Consider the following 27,674-nt stretch of genomic DNA (forward strand, 5'->3'; position numbering starts at 1 on the left):
CACTATCGCACTTTAATTGTGCCAAAAATTTACGACCGCGACCATAAATCACGGGAATCTGGCAACACTTCCGCCGTAGTGTCATCGATTTGCAGCGCGAGCGCGCCACCTCTATCAGCACTGCCATAATTATTAAAGATCCGCGAGTCGCGATAACTGACAGTATTTCATCGCGGCTTTCATCGCGGCGCGCGAGAGCCTAAATCTCGCCTAACATTTCGCGATAAGCCGCGGTAGTTGTAAATTGTTTAGGTTTTTGCGCCATTTTGCGCGCGTCAGGTGACAAAATCTAGCGACCGCATCTAGGCAGGCTAGGGGAGAGGAAAAAAAATACGTTGATGATGGTTTTTCGCGCCAATGATGATGATGGCAGTAGGCTGTTGGTTTGAGGGGGGAAATTCGCGATAATCATTATCGCTGGCGCCTGCAGGTTATACTACGGGCGTAACGCGTGTGGGAATCCCGTTTTTTTTTCGACGGGGCAGACGCGAGGACTTTTTATTGTTTATAACGGGGCTGGGTGTTTTTTCGATCCAAAATATATGGTTCATAAAAACGATAAAATTTGTGCTGATAGGACGGCGCGTGGTACGTTTGGGCAGTTGGGTCAGCGGGTCGACGGGTTCATTGAATATTTTTCGCAATAAATTAATTTGTCTAAAATGGTCGAACACTTCGTAAATTGTTATTGCGGGATTTAAGTTGAGCGGATTTATTGCCAAGTGTAATTGTTTTTGAGAACATCATTGAAAGTAAACATTTTAATCGCACAAAAAAAAACAAAAACATTTCAAAGAGACAAGATAAAAAAGTGAGTGAATGTACAGGAAACGGTGTTGATTTCAGCTTTCAGCTCTGGAAGTGATTCTCAGTCGTGAATACTTTCTGAGCGCAGGGCGAAAAAGCGATAAACTTTCTTCTTGCCCTTTTGCAGCGTGGATGATCTGAGATTGGAGGGATGTGGGAGTGGAAATTGAGGGGGGAAATCTCGTTTGTAAAGTGTTCTTTTAGGGTTTACACTGTAAATTTTGAAGACAAAATATAAGATGTTGCGAATGTTCAAATTCAAATTAATTGCAATTTATTCAAATATTAAAGTAATTTAAAAAACAGATTCCGAACTTGGTCTATTGTAATTATCGCAAAATAATTGTATAACTTCTTATTAAATGTAAAGTGACAGCTGTAAGAATTCATTACTCCACTTTAAAATTTAGTTTCATAAAGTTTGTTATCATTGAATATGTTTATCTAAAATGTCATGAAAAAATATCTTATCTCAATTATTGCAAAAGGTTTAAAATCATGTAAATTATTTTCTGAGAATGATGAAAAAATGTGTCGTTTTACATGTAAATTTACCTTAAAAAGATGTAATATTTATTCAAACAAACAAATTTTCAATCTTTCAAAATTCTATTTTTTTCCTGTGTAGTTAGAGTTATTCAAACCTACATTTTACACTAAACTTTTGTTTTTGCTATCATTCAAACGAGAAATATACTTTGCAAGTAAATTGGTTGGCAATGATTCTACTAAAAAATAAGATCTGTGACAAAAGATCAAACAATATTTGAAAGGGCCTAACATATTTACAGTATAAGAGATTAGATAGGATTTTTACGTTTAAGACATAAAACATAATCAGGGAGCCAAAATAAATGGTCTCATAAGCTCATTTGTTTTATAAAAAAAAAACATTTTTTTTTTCTTAGATTTGAAGACATCAAATATGTTATTTCGATAATCACAAAAAAAAACTTTTTGTTTGCGGTTTAATTTGTTTGTATTTTCTGTATTTTTGAGAAACAAAAAAAACTGGTAAAAAATAACAAATATTTCTTTTATCAGAACCGATGTCTTGCATTTAATTTTCTATTTTTAAACAAATCATTAAATTTGCCTAAAAAATCATTCAATTCAGTCATTTCTAAAATTTCTTGATTTAATATTATTTTTTTAGAATTTTGTGAAACTTTCTGTGCGTGTTTTTTCGTATTTTTGAGAAATGGGAAAAAACAGCCAACTTAGATCGATGCATATATTTTTAAACGTTTGTGTCCCTCAATTCTGGTTAAACAAAATTATAGCCAAATTCACAGTAACTAACTAACTAACTTTCAAAATATTCTGGAGTAAACTCATTTTGAAAATGAAAAGCAGTGCTGAAATTTTTATAACGATATTTAGTTGATTGCATGTCTAATTTACTACAGAAAAAAAGGTTTTTAAAGGAATGATGTTGGCCAAACTTGAAGAAATAAATAATTGCAACTGCTTTATTTTACTATTTTTTGTGACTGTTATGGTAAATTAATTGATTTTTTTCTGTCCATCTGAAGAGATAAAATGGCCTAATTCGCGAAACTGAAAATAGCACTCAAAGAGTTTTTTTCGGAATTGCACACAGTGTTTTGCAAAACTCGTTGCAAAACTCGATTTTCAGCCTTTTTTCTTTTTATTTAAATTTATGAATCTGATTAAAACTTGTACGACTCTTGCTGAAAAAATACTTTCGCCACTAAGCATATTATTTAAAAAGTTGATTTGGTTCTGATAATTTTATAAATAAATTTGAAAAATAAATTTGTACGACTCTTACTGAAAAAAATATATTCGCCACTAAGCATATTATTTTAAAAGTTGATTTGTTTCTGGTAATTTTATAAATAAATTTGAAAAATAAAATTACACAAGAAAAATAATTGAAAAAAAAGTTAAATACCTTTTTTTAAATAAAATTTTAATCATTGATATCACACCTTGCCTTCATTTATCCTTTTCATGCTTCACAAAAACTTTCCAAAAATAATTAAATCTATGTACACGAAAAAAAAAGAGTTCTTAAAATCGTGAACAAGCGTTTATAAAAAGGGGTGGTGGTGGTAGTTGATTTATTTCAGGCAGCTTTAACATGAATATAAAAAGGGGAACCAAAATCAAAATCGTACCATGGGATTTGAACATTTTGTTCGTGGTTCCCATTTTCATGAACGCTTGTTCACGATTTTGAGAACTATTTTTTCTCTGTGTAAAACAGATAAATGTGTGAACGCTCATCGAAATTTTTATTGCAATAAATTTCATCAGTGCTAGTAAAACATGTGGAAAACGAATATAATCTTATGCAATTTGTTGAACTTTTTGAACGAAAACTTTTAAAACTCAATTCACTCAACTCAACTCACCGTGTACCCTTTCACAGGCCGATACCTGAACGCAAACCGATGTTCCATGTCGAAATGCCGCCGCGTGAAAGCTTTCTTCTTGTTTGGAAAATCAGTCAGCTTCAGAGGGATCCCCCCGTCGCTTGTGTTTGCTTGCCAGCCAGGCCAGTTCGACCTACAGTGAATCCAAAAGTGAAAAAAAGCAAAGCGGTAGCAATTTATATCTGATACCGCCAATCTCGGGTTTTTGGTCGCTTTTTTTTCTTCCTTTTACTTGCTGTGCTAACTTTGGACGTTCGTGCGCTGTTTTGGCGGAAAGTGGCGACGGCGGCACACGTTGAATAAATTTTCCCTCCCGCCCCAACTGCTCGGGTTTTCCCTTCTTTGTGGAAAGCTCTTTTGCCGCCGTCCTCACGCCAAAGCCCTCCTTCAAGCAGGGGGAGGCAAGAAAAAGGGGTTAAACGGTTTAAATCGGCTAGTAATCTTGACACCTTTGCTTGCTTGCTTTTGCTTCTTTTTGGTTTGAGGGCCGTTTTTGCTCACAACAAGGACGTCAACGGTTCAGAACTGACGACGACGACCAGGTTTTTGTTGTTTCAGTTTGAGCGGTTTGAGAGCAGCACAGAAGACAACATTTTCATTTGTGTTAATTTTCTGTAATTTGTTGCGAGGCACAGTTTCGCTGGGCAAAAAGTGAAGAGATTTTGTCTGTAAACTTTGGGCAAGAAAAACTGCTGGAAGGATTTGGATTGGGAGGAAGGAGATTTTATCTAGGTACACACGGTTATTTGTGAAAGTGACAAGATTAAAGAGGGTGATTATTTGAATTAACGTCAATTTAAGATTAAAGGGTAAAGAGACCTAAGGCACAATTTTAATACAGAATTTTAAAGTTTCTCTTTTTATTTTAAGACTTTTTATGCAAATCAGAAAGTAAGTTAAAGTGAATCGTTAAAAATCAACTGAAAACTGTAAAGAAAATCAGTGGGCCAATGGTAAAATTTGATTGATTTATATTACATTTTAAACTGATTTCGAAGCACGAATCACAAGTTTTTACATAACATTTGTTTAACTAACATTGCCTATAAATTTGGAGAATTTTTTTAATTGTGTTTCAAAAACATATATTATTTATTATTTACAAACTTATTTTGCCTTCTCTTAGTGGAAAATTGTCCAAAGAATCCGAAAATGCATTCCGTTTTCCGATTCAAAATCATGTTCATTGAGAAAATCATGACACTTTCTGAAGTATGAAATAATGTCTTTCATCAACATTTTCTATATTATAGCTAACTAATTTTTTAAAATTTTCAAAATATTATTCTTGAGGTACTTTGAATACTCCTCTAGCACGGTCAGTATTATTTCAAACCATTACGTATTTAATTTGTACTCTTCATTTTGCGGTAAAATCTCAATCCTATCAAAGTAACCCCGGCAATCAAAGTCACCCCGTTTTACGGTACTTTTGTTGTTTTTTTTTTGCTGGATTTTCCCGTTTTTTTGCTTAATAATTATGCCATATGCTCTTGAGTTAAAATAAAAGGCGCTAAAGTAAAATCTATACTGTACTTAGCAAAGAAGTGCTCAAAACACATGCAAAAGTATGTTTTCAACCAACTTATTAATTCAATACCTCTGACTTTTGTTATGCTAACTATTTTACCAAGTTCGCTTGTTTCGAAACTGGAAACTTTCATAATTTCTTTGTGAATCAGAAAGCAGTAAAATAAATTTCTAAGTTATTTTTGAGAGAAGAAACAAAACATAATTTACAAGTATTTTCTAATACAAAGGAACTTTTACTAGAATTTAAAACAAAACTTTATGGATATTAAACAAGTTTTACAAATTCAAACATATTTCTATAATAAATTGAATGAAAATATGACAAATTTCATACCTTTAGAACTACCAAATCGATAAATTATTCATGATTGTCAAAAGGAAACTTAAGTTAGAAATTTGTGACACCTATTTCAAACACTTAATTAACAATTTCATAGCTATTAAAAATATATTTTTGTTATTTTTGTTTCCTTTAAAGATTTTGTGAAAGTAACGATTTTGTGATTTAAATAGGCTAAAATTTTGTAACTTCGAATAGAAAATCATCGAAACGTAGGTGTGTTTTTTTGGCCTTAAAGAATTATGCTATGTTTCCTAATAAAAATATTACGTGGATAAAAATACATTTAGAAGATTTTTAAAATAAACAAATGAGTAAAATATAATAATTTTGCTGTTAATTTATTTGAAATTTATTCGACACCTCGCTAAGAGAAATATTCTGAAGAGGCCAAATTTGTTGTCATGATTTTCGGACGAATTAAGATTTCACAACAAAAAAAACCTGCAGCGTAACAAAAGATGAACATTGTTTTTTTAACAAATTAAACAAACAGTATCGGTATATTTCAAACAGTAACCTGAAATTTAAAACATAAGAAGCATAATTTTATTCAATTGAAATTCATAATAAAACTTTAAAATTCGATGTTTTTTGTCAATAGGATTGAAAAGGTTTTCATCAAAACCTGTGCTACCAAGAAAACTCATCAAAAACATAATAAATAGTTCAAATTGCACGTAAAATGAACCAATTCCACACTAAATGAGAGCCACTTCCGATAACATCGTTGTCGTAAGCTCATTTCCAGCTCTCTCGCCCACATCAAGTCCCTCGTGACACTTCCGTCCGTTCATGGCCCATCCGGATTATATGGTCAGTTTATACTCCTGAGTACGTGTTGTTGCAGGCTCGATTGCTACAAGCTGGCCGAGATGAATATGTATGACGACATCCCATGTAGTCCTGGCACAGTCCGGCGAACGAAAACCCTGGAAGTGGTGATGAGCCGTTGATGATAATGCTTATCCCATTTCGAGCCGTGGTGATGTTCCAGGACCATGTCGAAGCCTCAATTCAGAACCATATCGAGAGAGACTAATGACGATGCTGATATGAGCCAGTCTGCTGTTCTCGATATCAAACGATTAACATTTCACCACGCAGTTGAGCTGCAGTTGAACCGAGGTGGTGGCCAAAAGGTCCGATGTTCCGGAACCGAAGCCGGAACGCCACATAATCATGTGGTTAAAATTCAATTCAATTAATGTTTATAAAGCGGGCGCTCGTTTGAGCTGCTCCCAACAGTGGTGGTCAACCTCGGTAAGCAAACATAAATTGGCAACCATCAAAGAGAGAGAGATAGAGAGAGAGTGAGGGTGTTGATTGGGCTTGAACGGAACGGACGGACAGCATTCCGGCTACGCATTCATGGCCGATTTGGGGGTGGATCGGACAGGTGTATGTCCGGAGGGATTGGTCCTGGGAGGGGGAGTGCTCATTCCACTCGAGTTGGGATCAATTTTGCTCTTCCGGGTGCATAATGATGTGGCAGAAAATCAGATCCTTCCAGCAACATTCGGAAATCAACGAGGGGGAGGAGTTAATGACGCTTGAAAATCAATTGGCCACTTTTGGTTGAGAGTTTGGTCGTCGTTGAATACTTTTTGAGATATGACGGAAATTAATTTTGAATTTGTTACAAATTTTTCAATCCCTACAATAAATCTGATACAAATGAAGATCAATTCCCATAAAAAGTCACAAAACTTGAAGAACCCTTCCAACATACCATTTAAGCTAATCAGTCCGATCGCAGAATCAACAGTTTGTCACATAATAGTCGCACTCACGTGAACCACCGAACCGTCATTAAACCTGTCGAGACGATTTTCGTCGAATTTGTGACCGACATCGGGGTGGGACCCAACCTTCGATATCCTCATAATAGCGTGTGTGTCCTTTTATCAGTTTGGAAACCATCGGACAAATGCGTGGGGCGAGAGACACGTAATTATGATTATGTCCTCGTGTGTTCGTCAAGTGTGATCAAAACAAAGTAGGATGACTCTCTCGTTCGAGAAGTACGAGTAAAAGGATAACGAAAGTGAAACAAAAGTCCCGGAAAAAGGATATTCTGGAATCACTTGCTTGTTCCTGGTGCGCCGTGAGGTTCCCAATTATGGGCTTATTTATTATGCCTGCTAATTAGGTTTTAATTATCGGTCATGGCGGTGTGAGAGTGAATGAACTAATGTTAGTGACGTGATGTGACGTACGAATGTAGACACGGCTGTAGTCCAGCCGTGACCGATTTGTGACACATACACGCACAGTAATTGAGGTTAGGATTAATTAACTTGTCAATTTGGTGACAGGTTAGGCAATACGTGCTGGGTTCGTGATAAATAGGGTGTCTTTGAGTTTCGCCATGGTTGACAATATTTGGATATTATTTGTTCTTTATTAAAAATTCACTAAGTGTGAGTGGACTAAAATCTAAATCTACAAGTAAATTGAAAGAAATCTTCGCAAGAAGATTACAAGGATCAAATATCTCCATTTTACCCTACAAAAGGGTACCCTACGAGAAAGTGTTCCAAAATCTTGCACCACAAGCTGCGGTATTTCAAGGCTAAATATGAGCAACATCGGCTAACACTAGACAGTAAATAAAGGTAAAATCAAGAATGTTTAAAATTTGGTTAGATAAATATTTTCCCCTTTTTGAGTAATTTTATCTAAATGAATGTGTAAAAATGTGAAATTCAACAGGAACTAATGAAAATATCATCAGTTCCTGATCCAAATTTATTTTTTTTTCAGAAGATCTCTTAAATTTTTCAGGTGTTATTTTAGTATTTTTTACTGTGTAATGTTTGATGCTCGACATGGGTGACCAAATTCAGAAGTTGGAAAAGTCATTAAATATCAGTTAAAATGAACATTTGACAGTTAATTGGTTGTGAGATAACAGAACGTACAGTCTAGACTCGATTGTCCGAGGTCCTTGCACAAATTAAATCGTTATTCTCAAATTTGACCCTCAAATCAATTGTGGCCAATACCGCAATAGTGGAATATTGGTCAAATTCATTTCTTGAGTTTTTTTTTAAGACCTTATAAACTTACTAAACACAGTAGCTTTTAGAACTTTTTCAAAAATCAAACTGGAGATTTGGTAATACAGCAAAAGCAGCCAGGAGAAAATTTAATAATCTGCCAAGTACCGATTAAAAATCTAGAAAAAATCTGACAGACGAAAAAAAACAATTTTGAATAGGGAAGGAAAGAGAGTTATGAATCTTTCAAAATTTTATAGAATTCAGCTGGTTTAATTGATTTTTTTTATTGAAAAAAGAATAAATTTACTTTGGAATTAAATTAAATTATTATTGAATTTTAAGCATATAATTAGTTCATTTTTATCAAAAATTTGTTAAAATGGTCAGGAAATGAAAAGTTTGAAAATTGGAGAGTGTTTATCTTTATTTTCCCGACATTCCAAGATTTATCAGGCAACCAGGCAAACCTGAATGTTGCATTGCTGTCTAACATTCAAGTTTGACGTATTTGGAATTGCAGAACATGATCTTGATTAAAAAAAAAACAAGACTTTTTCCGCTGTTCGATATTTTTAGAAGTCCTTTGGAAGAGTCATGACTATAGAATTCCAGGAATTGAATTCTCAATTTACCGATAAATACCAACTTCTATAAAAAAATCAAAGTTGAAAAAAATGGTAAAATTTAATTTCATTCTTAAAAAAGTTTATTCAACTATTACAAAACTAGCATTATTTAATATGTTTAATGATAACATCAATTCACCTTTAAATATAACTCGAAGGTGATTGAGATTCAGATCATAGATTTACACGACTTCCGCGTCAAACTGCACTTCCGTATTTACATAACCAACAAAATTTCTAGGCGTCCGACGCTCTAACCAACACTCCAAACCGCAACAAAATTAGTTCTTGAATTTGAACACATGTGCGATCCGGCAGCACAGCTGTCCGGGCAGCCTGCGGCGCAACCGGCATCGTATCACACCTCCAATTGCACTTGCATCCGGACATGAACCGTGTCATGTCGTCCTTCTGCACCTTCCCCGGGCCGAAGAATCGTTCCGGTTCCGTCGCCGCAACGAAACATTAAAATGCAAAACAGTACAAATTTATTCAAAACGTATTCCAATAAAATTTCATCGAAATATTGATAATATCCTTGCGGCGTCGAATGCATAAATTGGAGCACACGATGGCTCCTGGATTGTGCAGCGCAGTTGGTCAGAGGTTCCGGAACTGGGGCCAGAGAGATAGGCCCCGGCGTGCTATACGACCGGGTGATAGCAGAACGACCTGGAGGGTGCCAATAACGGCCAAGTATGAAATTATAACCGTAATAAACAAAATATGAGTGTTGGTCCACGTTGGTCGTTGCACACCATTTTTGGGGGACAACTCTGTGTCTGTCCTTCCGACGAAAACACACTTTTGCCCGTAGACCTAGTCCGACTACAGGCCTTACAATGTGGACACCCAGATTGGGTGCTGCCTGCCTGCTTGTTCAAATTTAATTGGTTACTAATCAAATTTATTGTTTGATAAATTGTGTGTGCTAGACACTCGATTTAGACAATTCCAACCTCAGGACCTTAATAATGTATGCCTGAAACTGGACTTGTTACGATTGGAAGCTGGAAATTGAGCAGAAAGGGTTGACCATTCCGAGGCAGATCTAACATTGTTTACTTGGCTTGAATCTTGGCCTAAAAATAACAAGAAGTCATAAAGCATTCAAACGCTGGCAGCACTGCACAGCTACAACTTAACGTGGCATTGCACGTAATGCTGTAGTATGTAAAATTCAAAATTTTTTTTCTGTGCGTTTCTGCAACCAGAGGGAGGGCCTCCCCTTTGAATAATTCAATTATAGAGGCAAACTCAGTCTCGGTACTCCCCATGTGGGATCCACTCGAAGAAATCAATCTTCAGGGAGTAGTAGTCGACTCCGTCCGTCTTACGAAGAGTCCCACAAAAAGGGTTTCGGATCCTAATTGCTCACCGGGGTATTGTTGACTTCAAAGAGTTCAACGAGGCTGCAAACCGAACTCGTTTGAAGTGATGTACGAGCTGCGCTCGCTCTCGAATCGAAACTAATCAAATCCGAAATCCGATTCGACCCAACCCAGGGCAGTGTGGCCAGCCGCGCGCGGCTCGTCGTAATTCGGTTAAAGTGATGCGCGTTTCGCGACATTAATTGGCGCCACGATTGACAGCTGGTGCCGATTGAGTTTCGAAACTGTGGGAACGGGTTGAATTAGCGCGAATTTGGGTGGCACGTGATTTGATTTGGTTGTACACAACTATCATCCACTACCTGGTCAAACTGGTGGTTTTGGATGGGGCATTTGAGGGAAATTAAAATCGCAACTCGCGGGCACTAATTAAAATCGAGGCTAATGAGGCGAACATATCATTGCATGAAACATGATTTGTGTCTGTCTAGGGGCCAATTGAAAGTGGTTTATTGGACGTTAAACTGTTTGAAAAACATGACACCCATATTGATAATTAAAATTGCCTCAGTTGAAGTAATCAATTCTATAAAAAGCATACATTTCAAAGAACAACAACTTTGTAAAGCTATCGAGCTAATTGTTCTGAACAACCTACAACCATCATCACCTACCACAACATTTGTTCTCCAATCTCACACAGAACATTCAACAGATCAAGTTCCGTCCTCGACGACGCAGCATTCCTTCCGATAGCCCAACAGCGAACTGCTGACCACTAATTTAAGAGATAACACACGCACACCATTTATAATAAATGTAGGCCATCGCTCGTCTGCGGCCTGCGTTCCTGCTCTGTGGTGGCCATGTGGCCGCCCAACGGTCCGGCCAGCAGGCCCGATGACGTCACGCTGTCAGTAGTATGTTCTGAACCACCATTTCCAGCACCGTCTAATATCGCTCGCTCTTGGTCGTCGTCGCCGACTTCGACCTTGAGTCCGGGGCTCGAATTGCACTGCGTTTTCGAGATGGCCTTCTTATCGGATTAGGTTCGCCGGAGGTGGTCGTCCATATTCCAAACGGCCGAACGCTCCGAGGCACTCATCTGTTCCGATGGCCGTGTGCCGTTTTCGACTGCGACTGCGACTATCTTAAACGGCTATAATTGTCCGTCGATAAAGGGTACAGTGGCCGGTTGCAGCAGTGTCATGAATTTAATATGCCCGACCGTTGCAACCCGATTCAAGCCCCCGGAACAACAACGCAACGGTGGCGGGGACAATCTCGCAGACAGTTCCGTGTTGCTGCCAGTGTGTCGAGGCACTCCCCGGGGACCACCTTTAGAATATCGCCGATACACACACAGAGCAACATAATTTTAAGCTGGCAACACTGCCGAACCATCGCTGGTGGAAACGGTTTTGGCCACCGGCTGAATCGGACGCCGCAGGCCATCGCCGATTTCGTCCAATAACATTTTACGACGTGTGCACTTTTTGGGGCTCAATTAAAGTCTATCAATGAATGTCCACCCCCCATCCGCGCTAATCTGATTCTTCTGGTTCTCTTGCAGCTTGGGCATCGGGCGGGCCCACTTTGAGAAGCAGCCTCCGAGCAACCTGAGAAAGTCCAACTTTTTCCACTTTGTGGTGGCGCTGTACGACCGGGCCGGCCAGCCCATTGAGATCGAGCGGACGGCCTTCATCGGGTTCATCGAGAAGGACCAGGTAGCGAGTGGAAGAACCAACGGTGACTTCAGCAGCAATAGTTTGTTGGTGGAGTCGCATGGTGGTTTTAAATGTTGGGGAATTTGAGTTGATGTTAACGATTGATATTTTTCTCATTTCTACAGGAATCGGATGGACAAAAGACTAACAACGGAATCCAGTACCGGTTACAGCTGTTATACGCGAATGGTGAGTTGTTGTATCTTGGTTATCTTGAACTTATTTAGTTTCAAATTCAAAATTTTAATAACTAAATCTCTAAAATCTGAAATCTAAACATAATCAGGCCAATAGAATATCTGAAAATGTTATACCCTAACAACACTTAGAAAGGTAACCGTGCAAAAAAGTTTTAATTATCAACCCGGTTTGTCTTGCATAATTTATGCAAATAAGGTGTATGTATGAATGTATTGTGAGTTTATGTCAAAGTACCAAGCAAGCACCAAGTTTTCGTCCTCAGCTTCAAGTGTGCTAATGCAAAGCAGTTAAATTTGCATATTTGTGATGGATTACCATGTGCAAACTGCTCAAATCGTTCAGTTTCACGGTGGAAGCTGTGTTTTGTCGGCAACGCTTTTTTCAGGGTAAAAAAAAACCTGACATACATGCAGTTGCATAATTTTGCAGCAAATCTAGCACTAATGATATGCTTAAAGCCAACTTAAGGCTTCTTCGCAGTCCTGTTGGACACTTTCTGGACATTGCGACACTAAACCTGGAGCAACCAGCTCGCCACACACAGATATACACACACGTGTGCGACCAGCTTATAATGTGAGATTATGAAAATTATAGCACTTTAAAAAGTCCCCAATGAATACCGCTCACAATGTCTGGTGTACCGTCCAATGCATCGCCCATCCAACTGCACCAGTCGAGAACCGGAGAGAGTCCTCAAAACAAAAAGTGTCTCTTTATTTTGCTCAACCCAGCGTCCAGTTGGCGATAAATTTTATAATAAAATCCAACCCCTTCCAGAGATAGGGAGTCCCTTTTGTGCTCGCCAATGTCCACTAAAATTAAAGTTTAATAACCCAGCATTATGGGCATATTTTGTTGTGAAGCACATGGTCGCCAATGGTGGTTGGATTTGGGTGAAAAGATGGGCGATATTTTCATAATAAATCACACCAAAATAATTACTCCTGCGGTGGGTTTGCTGCTCCTTTCGTGTGGTCACTCTTAGGGCCCGAAAAACGGGAGGCCATTTTTCTTCTGGCATTGTTTAGAACTTAACTCTTTTGGACCCCACCTAACCTTCAAAAACTTTTTTTTACATCAAAATAATCAGAAATGAATACTTCTGAGATTGATTTGCATTTTTTTATTTGTTCATGGAATCAATCAATTCTGACCAAAAATCTTAGTTTCTTTTTCCAAAAGATATTGTCCGTTTCTCTCGAAGGTACACGCCGCGCAGCATTTCAAAATGTGCCGCAGACACTGTTGCCTGCGATTTTCTGCACTTTTCGGCCAATAATAAATATTCCCGGCAACAATGCCATGCAATTCGAAGAAGAAGATCAACAAAAACAAAACGCACAGTATGGGATTTGACAGCGCGCATTTGCCGAAAGTGCGGCGCGTCGTTTCGAGGCTGGTATGCCACGTGTCCTTTTCGGGAATACGCGCAATATGCCAATGTTAAATTGAACTTTCTTTTGGCATTTAACTTTTTTTCAAGGCAAAAATCTGTACAGTATTGAAAATCATTTGGTCTGATTGTTGAAAAGAATCCCGATCTCGAAAGGAATTTCAAAAGAACCTCAATATTCGAAATTCTCTTGGGTAGGTGATGTTTTCTCTGATGACAAACAAACAACCAAACTCGCACTTTTTCGTGTTTGACAGTTTGCCAAACTCGCACATGTTTCTGCGGCAAACTTGCAAACAAAGCAAAATGTATGCAGGCTGACGTTTCTGCAAACAAACAATGCTGGCAAACTGGCAAACTGTCAAAAATTGTGAGTTTGTTTGTCATAATCTAAAACCTCCTTAATATATAATTACTTATGGAAAGTGAAGTGAAGCTTCAGAAAAATCAAACCTTAGTGTGCATGATTTAAAATCAGCAGTTATTAATATTGATTTTGAATGTTGAGTTAAACTTTTAAGGGAAATTTCGCCTTTATGATGTTCAAATTAATTTAAAAACGTTTGAAACGAAACTAGTTTTTCAAATGTATTGTGAAACGGGCATTATAAGCATACAGATTAATTACAATATGAAAAATACTAATTATACTTAACTTGGCAGTGAAGATTTTTCAGTTAACTTAAAATAAAAAAAAATAGATAATAAGCAAAGCAAAACTTCCTTAATTTTATTGTGAAATTAAGATAAGTATATTTGTATTATTTGATAAATATTCCACTAAGAGGGGTTTTGAATTTTATTTAAACAGAATGTATAAACAAACCAAAATTTAAATAAAAATAACTGGTCTTATGTACATATGAACTTATAAAAAGTAAGCGAGAATTGAAATAAATAAAATAGCAAGTTGTTAAACAATTCCAATTCACCTTTGTCTAATAATTTTAAAGTTGAACGTTTTTTGAACACAGAAGCTAATTTTGGTAATTTAAGTTTAACCCTCTACAATCTAACTCCGCCTTTAAACGGGCTTCGATTTAAAAAATCGCTAAAAATCAATTTTTCAACCGATTTTGATCTTAAAAAAGCATTGTAAAGAAGAACTCTTAAAATTTTAGGGGAAATTTCAGGGTTGAAAGTTCAACTTGTTTTATGTGACTTTGCCAATGGTTTTAAAAATGTAATTTTTTTAGGGGTCAACTTGGGCTGTGTTTTTTACTAACATTTCCTATATTTTCAGTAAAAAGAAGTATGCAGTAATTTGTGTAGTGTCCCAGACTATGCCTCTACGCATTTTTTTTTGCAATTTAAATGATGGTGGTGCCATTCTATAGCAGAAAAAGTGAAAAACATGCAAAAAAAATGGAAAAAGTGACTGTAAAAACGTGAAAAAAATAGATAGGCAAAATGTAATTATATTAGATGGTAGAATAGGCCAAATACTACCAAAAACAAACATAAACTAAGCAAGATAAATGCAAATTAAAATACTAAAAATAAAACAAGAAAAACATCAAACAAGAGAAGTAAAGTTTTTCGTAGAACAAAAGTTGCTCAAAATGACCTCCTCAACAAGGGAAAAATAAAAAAATTCCAAAAAAAATTGGGCAGTACAGGGTTTCGATTAAAAAACACATCAAAATCTTGAAAAATTTCAAATATCTGTGCATAATTCTGGGCCTTAGCTCATATTTTTTTTTCCTATACTAGAGGTAAATTAAATTTCTAGCTATCAAAATTTTAACTAATGCTTCTATGGGTCGCAAAGAGTTCCAGCTAATCTGCCTGCTGTATCGCTTTGGTCAAGAAGACATACCCTATCCACCGTATGGTCAAAGTTTATCTCCCCTCTGAAAGAACTTTTCACCCTCCCCCCATCCCCAAACTGCACCCAACTTTCCCAAACTTTGCGACCATTCGCCGGATCTTGTGGACCAAGGAAACCGCTTCCGTCCGATGTTCCGGCCATGGCTCATACGCGTCCAAAGGAAAATTTAATAATCGTTGTGTTTGTTGTTGCGTTTGAGGCCGTTTTCTTTTGTCTTGCCCTGCAGGTCTCTTACGTCCTGTGGCCATATGGCTTGGGAGAGGGGGGACATTAGACAAATAAGATTTCGGGGACGTTGGGTTCGGAACTCCCCAGATCCCACAGGGGCCACCGACCAAGCCACACTTTCACTTTTCAGTTTGGTTGGTAGCTTAGACGACGCACAAGACTCTGCTTCGCAGAGAAGGCCAACTTTTTTATCTTCTTAATTTATCCAATTAAAATTAAGTGTGTTGTGATTGTTGTTCCTCCAAGGGGCTGGCCACTCTAGCCGTTTTCAATTATTTATCGAAAGTGTTAAATCTAGCTTTGGAGGAGCCGGCACAGCCGGCAGATGCAATAGGTTTAATAGTTTTTGTTCTGGATATTGAATTTGCAAACGATCCCGAGCTCGACTAAGTGGCAATTTTAAAGAAATTTTTCCCTCTCTCTCTTACAGGTGCCCGCCAGGAGCAGGACATCTTTGTGCGGCTCATCGATTCCGTTACGAAACAGGTAAGTCCGCATAAAACTGTCACCGGTGCGATATCCGGACCAACCTGGACCTGGCCACACCATACGAGGTGTGAATAATTGAAGAAAGCCCGTAAAATAACTGGTTAAATTGCAACAGACTGCACTGCAATAAAGACAGTTTTTATTGGGATGCCACACGGTGGGTTTAGCAGTCGAGGTCAACAATAAACCCACGGACTTTGCGATTGTTCGCAGACTTACACCGTATCGATTGCTTTAACTCGATTAATTTAGCATCTACCGTGTGTGCCAAATACACTGAAAAGTGCTAAACTCACCCCTTTCCGGAATGGCATTCCAAAGTTCCGAAAGGGTTGCAACTGCATTCTTCCTTCAACCTTGCACGGTGTGCCCCTCTTAATATTTAATGAACTTCTAAGCTCATGTCCATAAACATTTCCGATCGAGTAAATTATTTACACTTTCCTAAGCAATTTACCACCACCCTGACGGAAGAGTAGATCGACTTGAACAAACAGCAGCTAAGGGTAGGGTATCGATGCCGATTCCGAACTTCGATGTGGCACGTTCCCCCTCTGCCTTTTGCTCTTTTATTTGCCGGGACCTGCCATAAATCCCGTGATTCAATCCGATTCGGACAATGTGGCCATAAAAGCTAACAACTTTACTTGTCCAAGCAAACGGGGATATCCTTTCGCAAACAACCCAAAGATTATTTGTCCAGTCGCGGTACAGTGACACTGTGGGACACAGAAGCAACAAAAAAACATAATCAATTAAGGCCATTCTGCACCTCTTGCTCGCAAAAAGGGCCAAACGACCCAAGTTCATCATGACATTTCTCCTTCCGTCCCACTCAGCATCGGAGTAGGCCATTTGGAGGTTCGTTAGCAGTGCGTGCCGTAATTCATTCGATGCACCCTATTTTAAATTTGACATTTCACTCTCCGTGCGGGACCAAAACAAACCATATGGCAACAACGCCGAGCAGTGCAGTTAGTGTTGTGGCTTGACAGTTGTTTCGAACGCGAAGGAAACAAGTGAATCAAATCAAAAATTAACGCCTCATTTGATACGTTTTGTTAGTTTTTGGGAGTTGCGAAAGGGCACTCGAGCGTTCGGGGTTTTTGGAGGGGGTTGTGGAACTACAATGGTTGTTTTGATTAGAATGCAATTTTCGTGTACGGGTAGTTCATTATTTACGATTTATGATGCGACAAGTGGTGAAAATTTCAAGTGAGTTTGATGAAGTACCTGCAATATGGCATTATCTGAATCAAGTTGGTTTTAAAAGAATAATTGAAAGTTAGAATGGGTATAAATCGGTTTACCTTATTTTCATCTCAACCTCGATCTCAACATACAAGAACAAACCACAACGATCATCATTATTGAATTATTTTTCATTTAATAAAATATTTGAAACACCTAGTTTGCAATACTGTTGACCTACGGAATATTGAATACAAAATAAAATATTGTTACTTTTTTATGCATCTTGTACAAAATCCAACGTTTAAATGAAACATTCTGAATAGGACTGACTTTATATATGTAATACAACTTTTAATATTTAATATTTTAATATTTTTATCATTGATACATTTTTTGTAAATCTAATCGTAAAAACTCATAATTCACCATAAATTATTATTAAAAATCTAAATAAGCTTGAATCTATTAAGGGGTTACATACATGTAGAAAATCACAAAATTTCATATAATCGAAAATTTATTAAATCCACTTAAAAGATGAATTTCAATCACTCCGGAAAGTTTTATGAAGATATTTTATGCTTGGACTGAGTTAGAGACGATTTAAGCTCAAAATATTGCCATGCGCAAAGCAAACTGTCAAACTTTGTAAGCGTTTTGCCTTCCTCACTGAGGTAAGGCTATAATCCTGCTCGAAAAATGAACTTTTGAAATACAGCTCGTAGACCTATATTCATGTATACCTATCGACTCAGAATCGAAAACTGAACAAATGTCTGTGTGTGTGTGTGTATGTGTGTGTGTGTATGTGTGTGTGTGTGTATGTATGTATGTGTTAAAAATTCTTGCCAAGTTTTCTCAGCACTGGCTGGACCAATTTTGATCAAACCGGTTGCATTCGACTTGGTTTAGGGTCCCATACATCGCTATTGAATTGTTTGAAGTTTCGATAAGTAGTTCAAAAGTTATATATAAAAATGTGTTTTCACATTTATCCGGATCTCACTTATATACATGAAAACTATGTCCGGATCCATCATCCAACCCATCGTTGGTTAGGTAATCAAAAGACCTTTCCAACGAGTCCAAAACATTGAAGATCTGGCAACCCTGTCTCGAGATATGGCCACTTAAGTGATATTTATGTACTTTTTTGAAGCCGGATCTCACTTAAATGTATGTAAACTATGTCCGGATCCATCATCCGACCCATCGTTGGTTAGGTAATCAAAAGACCTTTCCAACGAATCCAAAACATTGAAGATCTGGCAACCCTGTCTCGAGATATGGCCACTTAAGTGATATTTATGTACTTTTTTAAAGCCGAATCTCACTTAAATGTATGTAAACGAAGTCCGGATCCATCATACGACCCATTGCTGGTTAGGTAATCGAAAGACCTTTCCAACGAGTCCAAAACATTGAAGATCTGGCAACCCTGTCTCGAGATATGGCCACTTAAGTGATATTTATGTACTTTTTGGAAGCCGGATCTCACTTAAATGTATGTAAACTATGTCCGGATCCACCATCCAACCAATCGTTGGTTAGGTTATCAAAAAACCTTTCCAACGAGTCCAAAACATTGAAGATCTGGCAACCCTGTCTCGAGATATGGCCACTTAAGTGATATTTATGTACTTTTTGGAAGCCGGATCCCACTTAAATGTATGTAAACGATGTCCGGATCAATCATCTGACCAATCGTTGGTTAGGTAATCGAAAAACCTTTCTAACGAATCCAAAACATTGAAGATCTGGCAACCCTGTCTCGAGATATGGCCACTTAAGTGATATTGATGCACTTTTTTGAAGCCGGATCTCACTTAAATGTATGTAAACTATGTCCGGATCCACCATCCAACCAATCGTTGGTTAGGTTATTAAAAAACCTAACCAACGAGTCCAAAACATTGAAGATCTGGCAACCCTGTCTCGAGATATGGCCACTTAAGTGATATTTATGTACTTTTTGGAAGCCGGATCTCACTTAAATGTATGTAAACTATGTCCGGATCCATCATCCGACCCATCGTTGGTTAGGTAATCAAAAGACCTTTCCAACGAATCCAAAACATTGAAGATCTGGCAACCCTGTCTCGAGATATGGCCACTTAAGTGATATTTATGTACTTTTTTAAAGCCGAATCTCACTTAAATGTATGTAAACGAAGTCCGGATCCATCATACGACCCATTGCTGGTTAGGTAATCGAAAGACCTTTCCAACGAGTCCAAAACATTGAAGATCTGGCAACCCTGTCTCGAGATATGGCCACTTAAGTGATATTTATGTACTTTTTGGAAGCCGGATCTCACTTAAATGTATGTAAACTATGTCCGGATCCACCATCCAACCAATCGTTGGTTAGGTTATCAAAAAACCTTTCCAACGAGTCCAAAACATTGAAGATCTGGCAACCCTGTCTCGAGATATGGCCACTTAAGTGATATTTATGTACTTTTTGGAAGCCGGATCTCACTTAAATGTATGTAAACTATGTCCGGATCCACCATCCGACCCATCGTTGGTTAGGTTATCAAAAAAACTTTCCAACGAGTCCAAAACATTGAAGATCTGGCAACCCTGTCTCGAGATATGGCCACTTAAGTGATATTTATGTACTTTTTGGAAGCCGGATCTCACTTAAATGTATGTAAACTATGTCCGGATCCACCATCCAACCAATCGTTGGTTAGGTTATTAAAAAACCTAACCAACGAGTCCAAAACATTGAAGATCTGGCAACCCTGTCTCGAGATATGTCCACTTAAGTGATATTGATGCACTTTTTTGAAGCCGGATCCCACTTAAATGTATGTAAACGATGTTCGGATCAATCATCTGACCAATCGTTCGTTAGGTAATCGAAAAACCTTTCTAACGAGTCCAAAACATTGAAGATCTGACAACCCTGTCTCGAGATATGGCCACTTAAGTGATATTTATGTACTTTTTGGAAGCCGGATCTCACTTAAATGTATGTAAACTATGTCCGGATCCACCATCCGACCCATCGTTGGTTAGGTTATCAAAAAACCTTTCCAACGAGTCCAAAACATTGAAGATCTGGCAACCCTGTCTTGAGTTATGACCACTTAAGTGATATTTATGTACCTTTTTGAAGCCGGATCTCACTTAAATGCATGTAAACGATGTCCGGATCCATCATCCGACCCATCGTTGGTTAGGTAATCGAGAGACCTTTCCAACGAGTCCATATAATGAAGATCTGGCAACCCTGTCTCGAGTTATGACCACTTAATTGATATTTATCTGGAGTTTTTTTTGAAAAGGTCCAATAAACCAAATTTTCAGTTTTTGCTTTTTGGGTGTTTTTTAATACCGCTGACCCAAGGCGCACACAGCGATGTCCGGAACCATCATCCGACCCATCGTTGGTTAGATAATCAAGAGACCTTTTCAACGAGTCCACAAAATTGAAAATCTGGCAACCCTGTCTCGAGTTATGACAACTTAAGTTATATCTGTGTACTTATTTTTCTGGACCTAAAAAAATAGCTGAAATATGTGTCCAAACCACTCATATTACCCATTGTTGGTAAAAAGTGAGGAAGGCATCAACCACATAGGTGGATTAAGTTAGTTTTTCTCAAAACACTGAGTTGATTTACGGGTGCCACGATATCTCGAGATGGGACGGACCAAATTGGCTGAAATTTTGGGTGAAGACTCTCAAGACATATCCCGTGTGCATGACGAAGCCCGATTTCGAAATTTTTAAATTTTCAAAAAATACAAAAATCAAAAACTTGCGATTTTTTATATGAAAAAAAAGAAAAATATTTTCAACCTTTTTTTTAATAAACTTTTTGAAAATCGCCCTTCGTCATGCACACGAGACCGGTTTGACGAGTATTCACCAAAATTTTGAGCCAATTTGGTCGAAGCAATGTTGAGATATCGTGGCACTCGTTTTTTGAAACTGCTTACTTCAAATAGCTATATCTCGGCAATGATACAACCAAATGTCTTCAAATTTGTTTTGTTAATAGATGAAAATGTATATTGTAATGCCCTGAAAACAGATTTTGAAAAAAGCTTTTGTGTGTGCTAAAACCAACCTCTGACATTTTTGCCGATTTACATGTATGTAACCCCTTAAGAATTACCATTTTGAACTAAAAAAAAACTAAGATTTACCAAACATGATCTATGGCAAGTTATTGTACTTTGTCATGTTCTCGTAATCTCCCTAAATCCTCTAAATTATTTCCAATCCTCCCATTATCCCTTAACCAAAACAGAACAAAAATCCGCACATCTGTAAATCAATTAAATTCAAATAACAGATTACGACGTAACACATGCATCATCCCAGCCTAACCCGGGTTCATCCCTATGGGTTGTAACCCCGGGTGGAAGATCCCTAACCTATCCTAAAGCCCACTCGACGCCACCCTCGCTACCGTTCCAAAAGGAACTGGCGGGATATCTATTAGGCCGGATCGCCGCTCCAAATCCGGCCGGATAACGCGCTTGTTGGTCTTAAAAATCTTGCCAAAATTATGCCTGAGGAGGAAGATGGTCGACCCTCGTCGCCTCCGACCAGACAATCCCTGGGTATCATCCCGGGTCAAAATATTCAATTCGAGTGGCTGCGGTGGCAGGACCGAAAAAGGATAACGGCGACTTGCTTGGTAGTTAGTCAGTGTTTGGAGTGAGAGAGGGATAATAAATTGGGTTCTAATCTTGCCATCCTTTGTGTGTGTGAGCATACGCCGCAGTCAAGGTGCAATAACTGGGATAAAAATGGTAACAGTTGGTGGATTGCGATCTAACCTTGGTGATGTCATCGGAGGTTTTTTTTAGCTAGCTTCGGAAAGGTCGTTGAACAGTTTCGACTTTTTTTTCGTTTAGTTACAAAGTTTTGACGTCATTTTTGCTTCGAAACTTGTTTCCTCAGGTTCGTTACAAAAATTTGACGTGTGCTCGAACTGTTGCCTAACGAAAGGCGCACCGCTCTTACAAATTTGACAGCGTTTGTCACACTCCCCACCGCCCAGCATAAATTAGCAATAAAGACGGCTCGTTGTACACGTGGTGCTACAAATTGAAAGCAATTCGATTAGAAATAATTGGAATAAATGATCCCTGTAAGCGGCCGGAGTCCAGCTGAGGACGACTCCCTCCACATCACACCGACCAATAATTGTTAATTTGACAGGGAGTACTGGCAATAATTCTGGACCATGTTGTTTCTGCGCACTTCAACGTGATAAATTACCCCTTGGATTCTCGATTTGCACCCTTTACAATAACACTGCCTTGGTTCGGAACCCCCTTAGTGAACTTGTTACAAAAAGGCTGCATTTTAATAGGATATTCGATACCTTTTCAGCTACCAAACGTAATTCAAATCACCCCTTTTGCAACAACAATCGAGAGTAAAAAGTTCAAGGGGTTGCCAACTCTTGCATAATTGCCTACACTCTGCGCCCAGTGCTACCGGTTCCGACAGGGCGTCTCACGTCACATGTGACAGCAGAGAAGTGGCAGTACCCGGGAGATTGAGATCTTATCGAGCTGACCATATCTAAATGGATTTCGGGATGGTAGCGAAAAGAGCAGCGGGTTTGTCGCTTATCGAGGCGGTTTTTTAAAGTTGCTTGTTTGAGGGGTGATTTTAATCCACCACTTTTGAACGTGGTGCGCGGCAAACTGACGGGGCGTTACAACCGGCGATGAAGATCTTGGCGCTGGACCGAAGGCCGGGCACGCGTACGTGATGATGTAATCAGGAAGGATTTGGATTTGGGATAGAGCTCGGCAGTCTCACGAAGATTATACTGCTCGTACTAGTGAGTGGAAGTGTGATTGAGGAAGTACTTAACTAATTAATGTGTAAAGTGTTGCTGAAGTGGCTCTTACATGCTTTAAGCACACAGAACAGAGATTGGAAAAAAAGTTATTCGAAAACCATTTCATGAACATCCGAGGACATCCTTGGACGAAATTTTAGGATTTTTTCCATAAGAAAACACGATTTTTGATAACTTCATCAGGGTTCATTTTGCACTTAAATGCTCATAACTTTTGATAGGGTTGTCAGATCATCAATCTTTTTGGCTAACTGAAAAGGTCTTTTGATTAATCATCCTATGACGGATCCGGACCTCATTTTCATAAAAAAAAAAACATTGAGATCCGGCTTATAAACTGTGTAATTAACACTTAAGTATTCATACCATTTGATAGGGTTGTCAAATCTCCATGCTTTTGGGCTCATAGGAATTGTCTTTCAAATATTTTTCTAAATGAGATTTTTTTTCAAAAACCATTTTTTTACAATCTACCGAACTTAAGCTTAAATTGTTTTAAGCATATGTTTTGAAGTATTCAACCAACAGATAAAAAACAACAAACATGCCAAATCGACTAATGTTCAGCGTTCAGGATGCACCTGACTTCACCGATAAAGCGCCCTGAAACGGCGGGGTAGCCGTTTGTTTACATTTTCAAATCCGTCCCCCGGGGGATGAGTTGGATTCCACAACGACACAACGTTTCACAGCATCACCCCCCGGAGAAGAGGTCAGAGGCGTGTTGCACAATTAGTTTGATTGAATGAATCTCGCTCGGCTTTGGCTTCCGGATCAAATCGCCGGAACAGAAAAAAACGAAAAGGTTTCGCTCCGGAATCGACGCTGGACGACGATACGATGTGAGAGACGGAGTCAATGCAAAAAACAAACGCAAAAGGACACCCGTGCTGGAAGCCAAACAAATAATTCATGAAATTTTATTTATGGACTAAACGGCTGAAGAGCTGCAAGAGAGCGGGCACATGTACACAAAAAGAGTGTAATCGGCGTAAATGGCGGCTTACGTGTCACTTTTCTGGATCACGTGGGTAAAAAATGTACCACGTTGGACTACAAAACAACTACAGAAAAAAAACAACAAATGGAAAAACATTGACATGCAAGTCCAGCATTTTATCAGTTATTCATGAATTCTGTTGCATGCGAAAATAGTTGTTGCACAGAAGGAAAACAAACCGAAAAAAAATGTGAACATTTGTGTTTGCCCTGGTTTGTTTGTAAAACCGCCGGCCCAAACAAACCATTTGACAGGTTGTAAACAAAAGTGCGACCACCAATTGGCCCTCTCAACAACTTCCTTCCTTCTTTCCGGAAAAATTGGTGATATCCGATTTCCCCAGGAAAAGAAATGAAGAAATCAAAATTATTAATTGTATTTATTTACTCAAAATGTGAGCGCGGGCGCGCCAACACGTGGTTTCCTCTCGGGTGGCCACGTGCGCCTGAAGGTCGCGTGGCATCGATAATCAGAAGAACCGCGGAGGGGTGGGTGCCGGGCCTGTCCCGGGAAAATGATTAAAATTTACACAATCGCTTGCAGCGCGCGCCGTCTTGTACAAATAAGGGGGCGTTATGGCCCTCGGAATCCGATACTCGTCGTCGCGCACAAAAGAGGAAATAATCATTTAAATATCACTAATCGGATCGACGGAGGGGGCTGGGAAATTTATGCTGCTGCCATAATTGTAGTGTGTGCTACATATGTCCGGAATGCTTCCTGTATGTTCCTCTTGTTCTTCTTTGATTGTTTGTTCAGAGTGTTTTGCGATAAGTGCGAGATCGCGGTGATTTCCCTTCTATGAAACTCGTATTAAGATGTAGATATTTTTTCTGGAATATGATTTGCCCTTGGAAGGCACGTGACCACCGAACGCCTCCTCGAGATTGTGTAATATGACACTACGTGAAGAATGAGTTGTTAATCTACATTGTATACTGTTTGCCTTAAATGTCAACTTAGTCATTTTGGCAAACATTTGTAACAGCATGCTACCCAACAACAAAAATGCTTGGAATTAAAAGCCCACTGAATAAATTAACAGCAAACGTGTTCTTTTTTCTCCCGGTGTCCGGTTCACCTGGCTAAGTTCAGCGTTTTTGTTCTACCCCCTTTGACCGTGATGGGTGTTTCTTTTTTGTTGATGTTTATCCAGCAATTACAGTTGCAGAGTAAAAGCGCTTTTTCCGCTTTGATTCTCCCCCACATCGTGCCAGCATAGAGATGCACAGGGGCGTCAAAATATTTTTGACTCAAAAAACTCAAAAAAAAGGTTAAAACAGATTATAAAACGCTTTTTGTGTATTTTTGCTAACTTTCAAAGAAAACAATTTACAAAAAAAAATGTTTAGGAAATGCTGTTAAACCTTTTAGTCATTTTTTCGTCCCTCGGCCCTGGTCGATTTCGAGGTTTCCCCTCAAATAATGCAAAAAAACTTTATTTAAAATCTTAAACTTCCCAAGTAAAATTTTAGGCTTTAACAAAGCTGTCGCAACCGCTATAAAACCTATCAGCCAAAACCAACATTAAAACCACTTAGTCGTAACAGCCTCCCCAGAACCCCGATAAACCTCTGTTAAAACCCAAAAGGACCACCGCAAAAGTTTGTCACGGCTTTAAAATTGAATCCTAACAACCTCCTCAAAGCCTTAATAAAATCTTTGTTAAAAACCAGTTAGGAGTTATGGAAAAATGACTTTTCATACGTTTTTAAACGTCTTATGCCAGACAGATATTATTTTGACAAAAAAAATGATATAATGGAGATGGCAGGCAAAAATGGCGATGATGAAATAATATCCCAAGTAACATTTTTTTCCAGGAGTTCTACAGGAGCTCTTCAAGATAGCTACAGCATAGCAGTTTGGACCGCGGTTGGATAAAATTCTCTTCAAAACTTCTTCAGGAGTTTGGAAGAGTACTTGAAGAGAGTTTTATCCTACCGCGGTCCAAACTGCTATGCTGTAGCTATCTTGAAGAGATCTTGTAGAACTCCTGGAAAATATGTTACTTGGGATGTACTGGAGGTAATTATAATAATTTGAAAAATTATTTCTCGCAAGTGGTGGCTTGATTTCTGCGGCGGTTGAAAAAAATCAACTTACTGCACCAAAAACAATTCTTTTGAAATTACAATTGATTAGGCCGATGCAAATATTTAAAAAAGTTTTTGTCCCTCTGCCCTGGCCGAGGTCAAGGGGGGGGGCACAAAAATAAAAAAATATAAAAATTTAAATAACAAGCCATAGTCTTCACATTTAAATGAAAAAAGTGTTTTAAAATACATTTTACACTAGTTCAGTTGTTTTGCAATCTCTAGTTTTCAAAAAATCTAAGATCTGACAAAAATAAAAATTGTATCGAAAAAAAAGATTTTGCATCGAAAATTTTCAAAAAAATTTAAGATTTTTTAATAAACCCAAACATGCTAAAAATGATTTTAAACGTAGAAGAATGTATTTTAATTTGATTTCAGCTGGTTGCACTTGAATTTTCATTGAAATTTTGAAGTTTATTGTAAAAATATTTTTTTTACCCCCTGATTTTTCGGGCCAATTTTGAAGGGGGGGGGGGGTGACAAAAACTTTTAAAAATATTTGTACCAGCCTAATAAGCCATAGTCTTCACATTTAAATGAAAAAAGTGTTTTAAAATGCATTTTACACTAGTTCAGTTGTTTTGCAATCATTAGTTTTCAAAAAATCTAAGATCTGACAAAAACAAAAAAAGTATCAAAAAAAAAAGGTTTTGCATCGAAAATTTTCAAAAAATCTTAAGATTTTTTAATAAACCCAAACATGCTTAAAATTATTTTAAACGCAGGAGAATGTATTTTAATTTGATTTCAGTTGGTTGCACTTGAATTTTCATTGAAATTTTGAAGTTTATTGTAAAGATTTTTTTTTTGCCCCCTGATTTTTCGGGCCAATTTTGAAGGCGGGGGGGGGGTGACAACAACTTTTAAAAATATTTGTACCAGCCTTATTAAAAAAAAAAGTTTCAGGTTTTTGAAAAAAATGTTCAACACATTTTTGAACATCGATGGTTATACTAGTTATGTCAGAAATTCATCATAAATGTGTGTTTTCATCAAATGCTAATCAAATTTATTGCTTTTTCAACTTTTTCTACCAAGATGGCGGTCAATCACAATCAATCAAACCACGCGTTTAGCGCCATATTTATGCATTGCTATTTGGCCGCGTTAAATGCTTTTCAGGAGCTTATGGTTTTAAGTAAGATTTTGCCTGCCTAAAGGCACAGCTAAAACACTCTTGGTTTTAAAGGAGCATGAGATAAAACCATTAACCATGATATTGCCATCGGGTTTTCAAGACTCTCTTAAAACTTTCATAAAACCTTATTGGAACCTTTAAATCATCTCATGCTCATTGGATGCTGTGAAAGCCAACATAAAACTTACAAGCAATCAAGATTCTACCATAAAACCTCAATAAAACTAGGTGGTAGCTAGTTGGTTTAAAAAAGTTATGTGGGTTATACTTCAAAATCATATGTAACAAGTATTACAAAATGCTACAGAAGTTGTTCTGCAAACTATTTTCTTTACAGCTGTTCCATTTGAACCAGCAGGATCCAGATCAAAAGTGCTCCGATTTGGCTCAAATTTTGCTGTAGTTCACGATAAGTAAAATGCTTCTACATTTTGATTCAGCATTTGAATGTTTTTTTTTTCTAAAACAAACATGTCCGCCAAAT

At 38.0% G+C, this 27,674-nt stretch overlaps 1 protein-coding gene across 7 annotated transcripts in view; it reads left to right on the forward strand.

Moving 5' to 3' along the window:
* LOC120416854 (transcription factor collier) overlaps positions 1 to 27,674 on the forward strand; it is a 73,467-nt gene that overhangs the window by 1,285 nt on the left and 44,508 nt on the right. For 4 of the 7 annotated variants that reach the window (XM_039578747.2, XM_039578749.2, XM_039578744.2 and 1 more), the window contains exons 2-4: positions 11,618 to 11,774; positions 11,897 to 11,960; positions 15,858 to 15,913. In XM_039578747.2, coding sequence (XP_039434681.1) covers positions 11,618 to 11,774; positions 11,897 to 11,960; positions 15,858 to 15,913 — 277 coding nt within the window. The remainder of the gene's footprint in view (positions 1 to 11,617; positions 11,775 to 11,896; positions 11,961 to 15,857; positions 15,914 to 27,674) is intronic. The other 3 variants (XM_039578751.2, XM_039578746.2, XM_039578750.2) reach the window with 1 other exon arrangement.

The sequence above is a fragment of the Culex pipiens genome, chromosome 2 (assembly GCF_016801865.2).
Source record: "Culex pipiens pallens isolate TS chromosome 2, TS_CPP_V2, whole genome shotgun sequence".
NCBI lineage: Eukaryota > Metazoa > Arthropoda > Insecta > Diptera > Culicidae > Culex > Culex pipiens.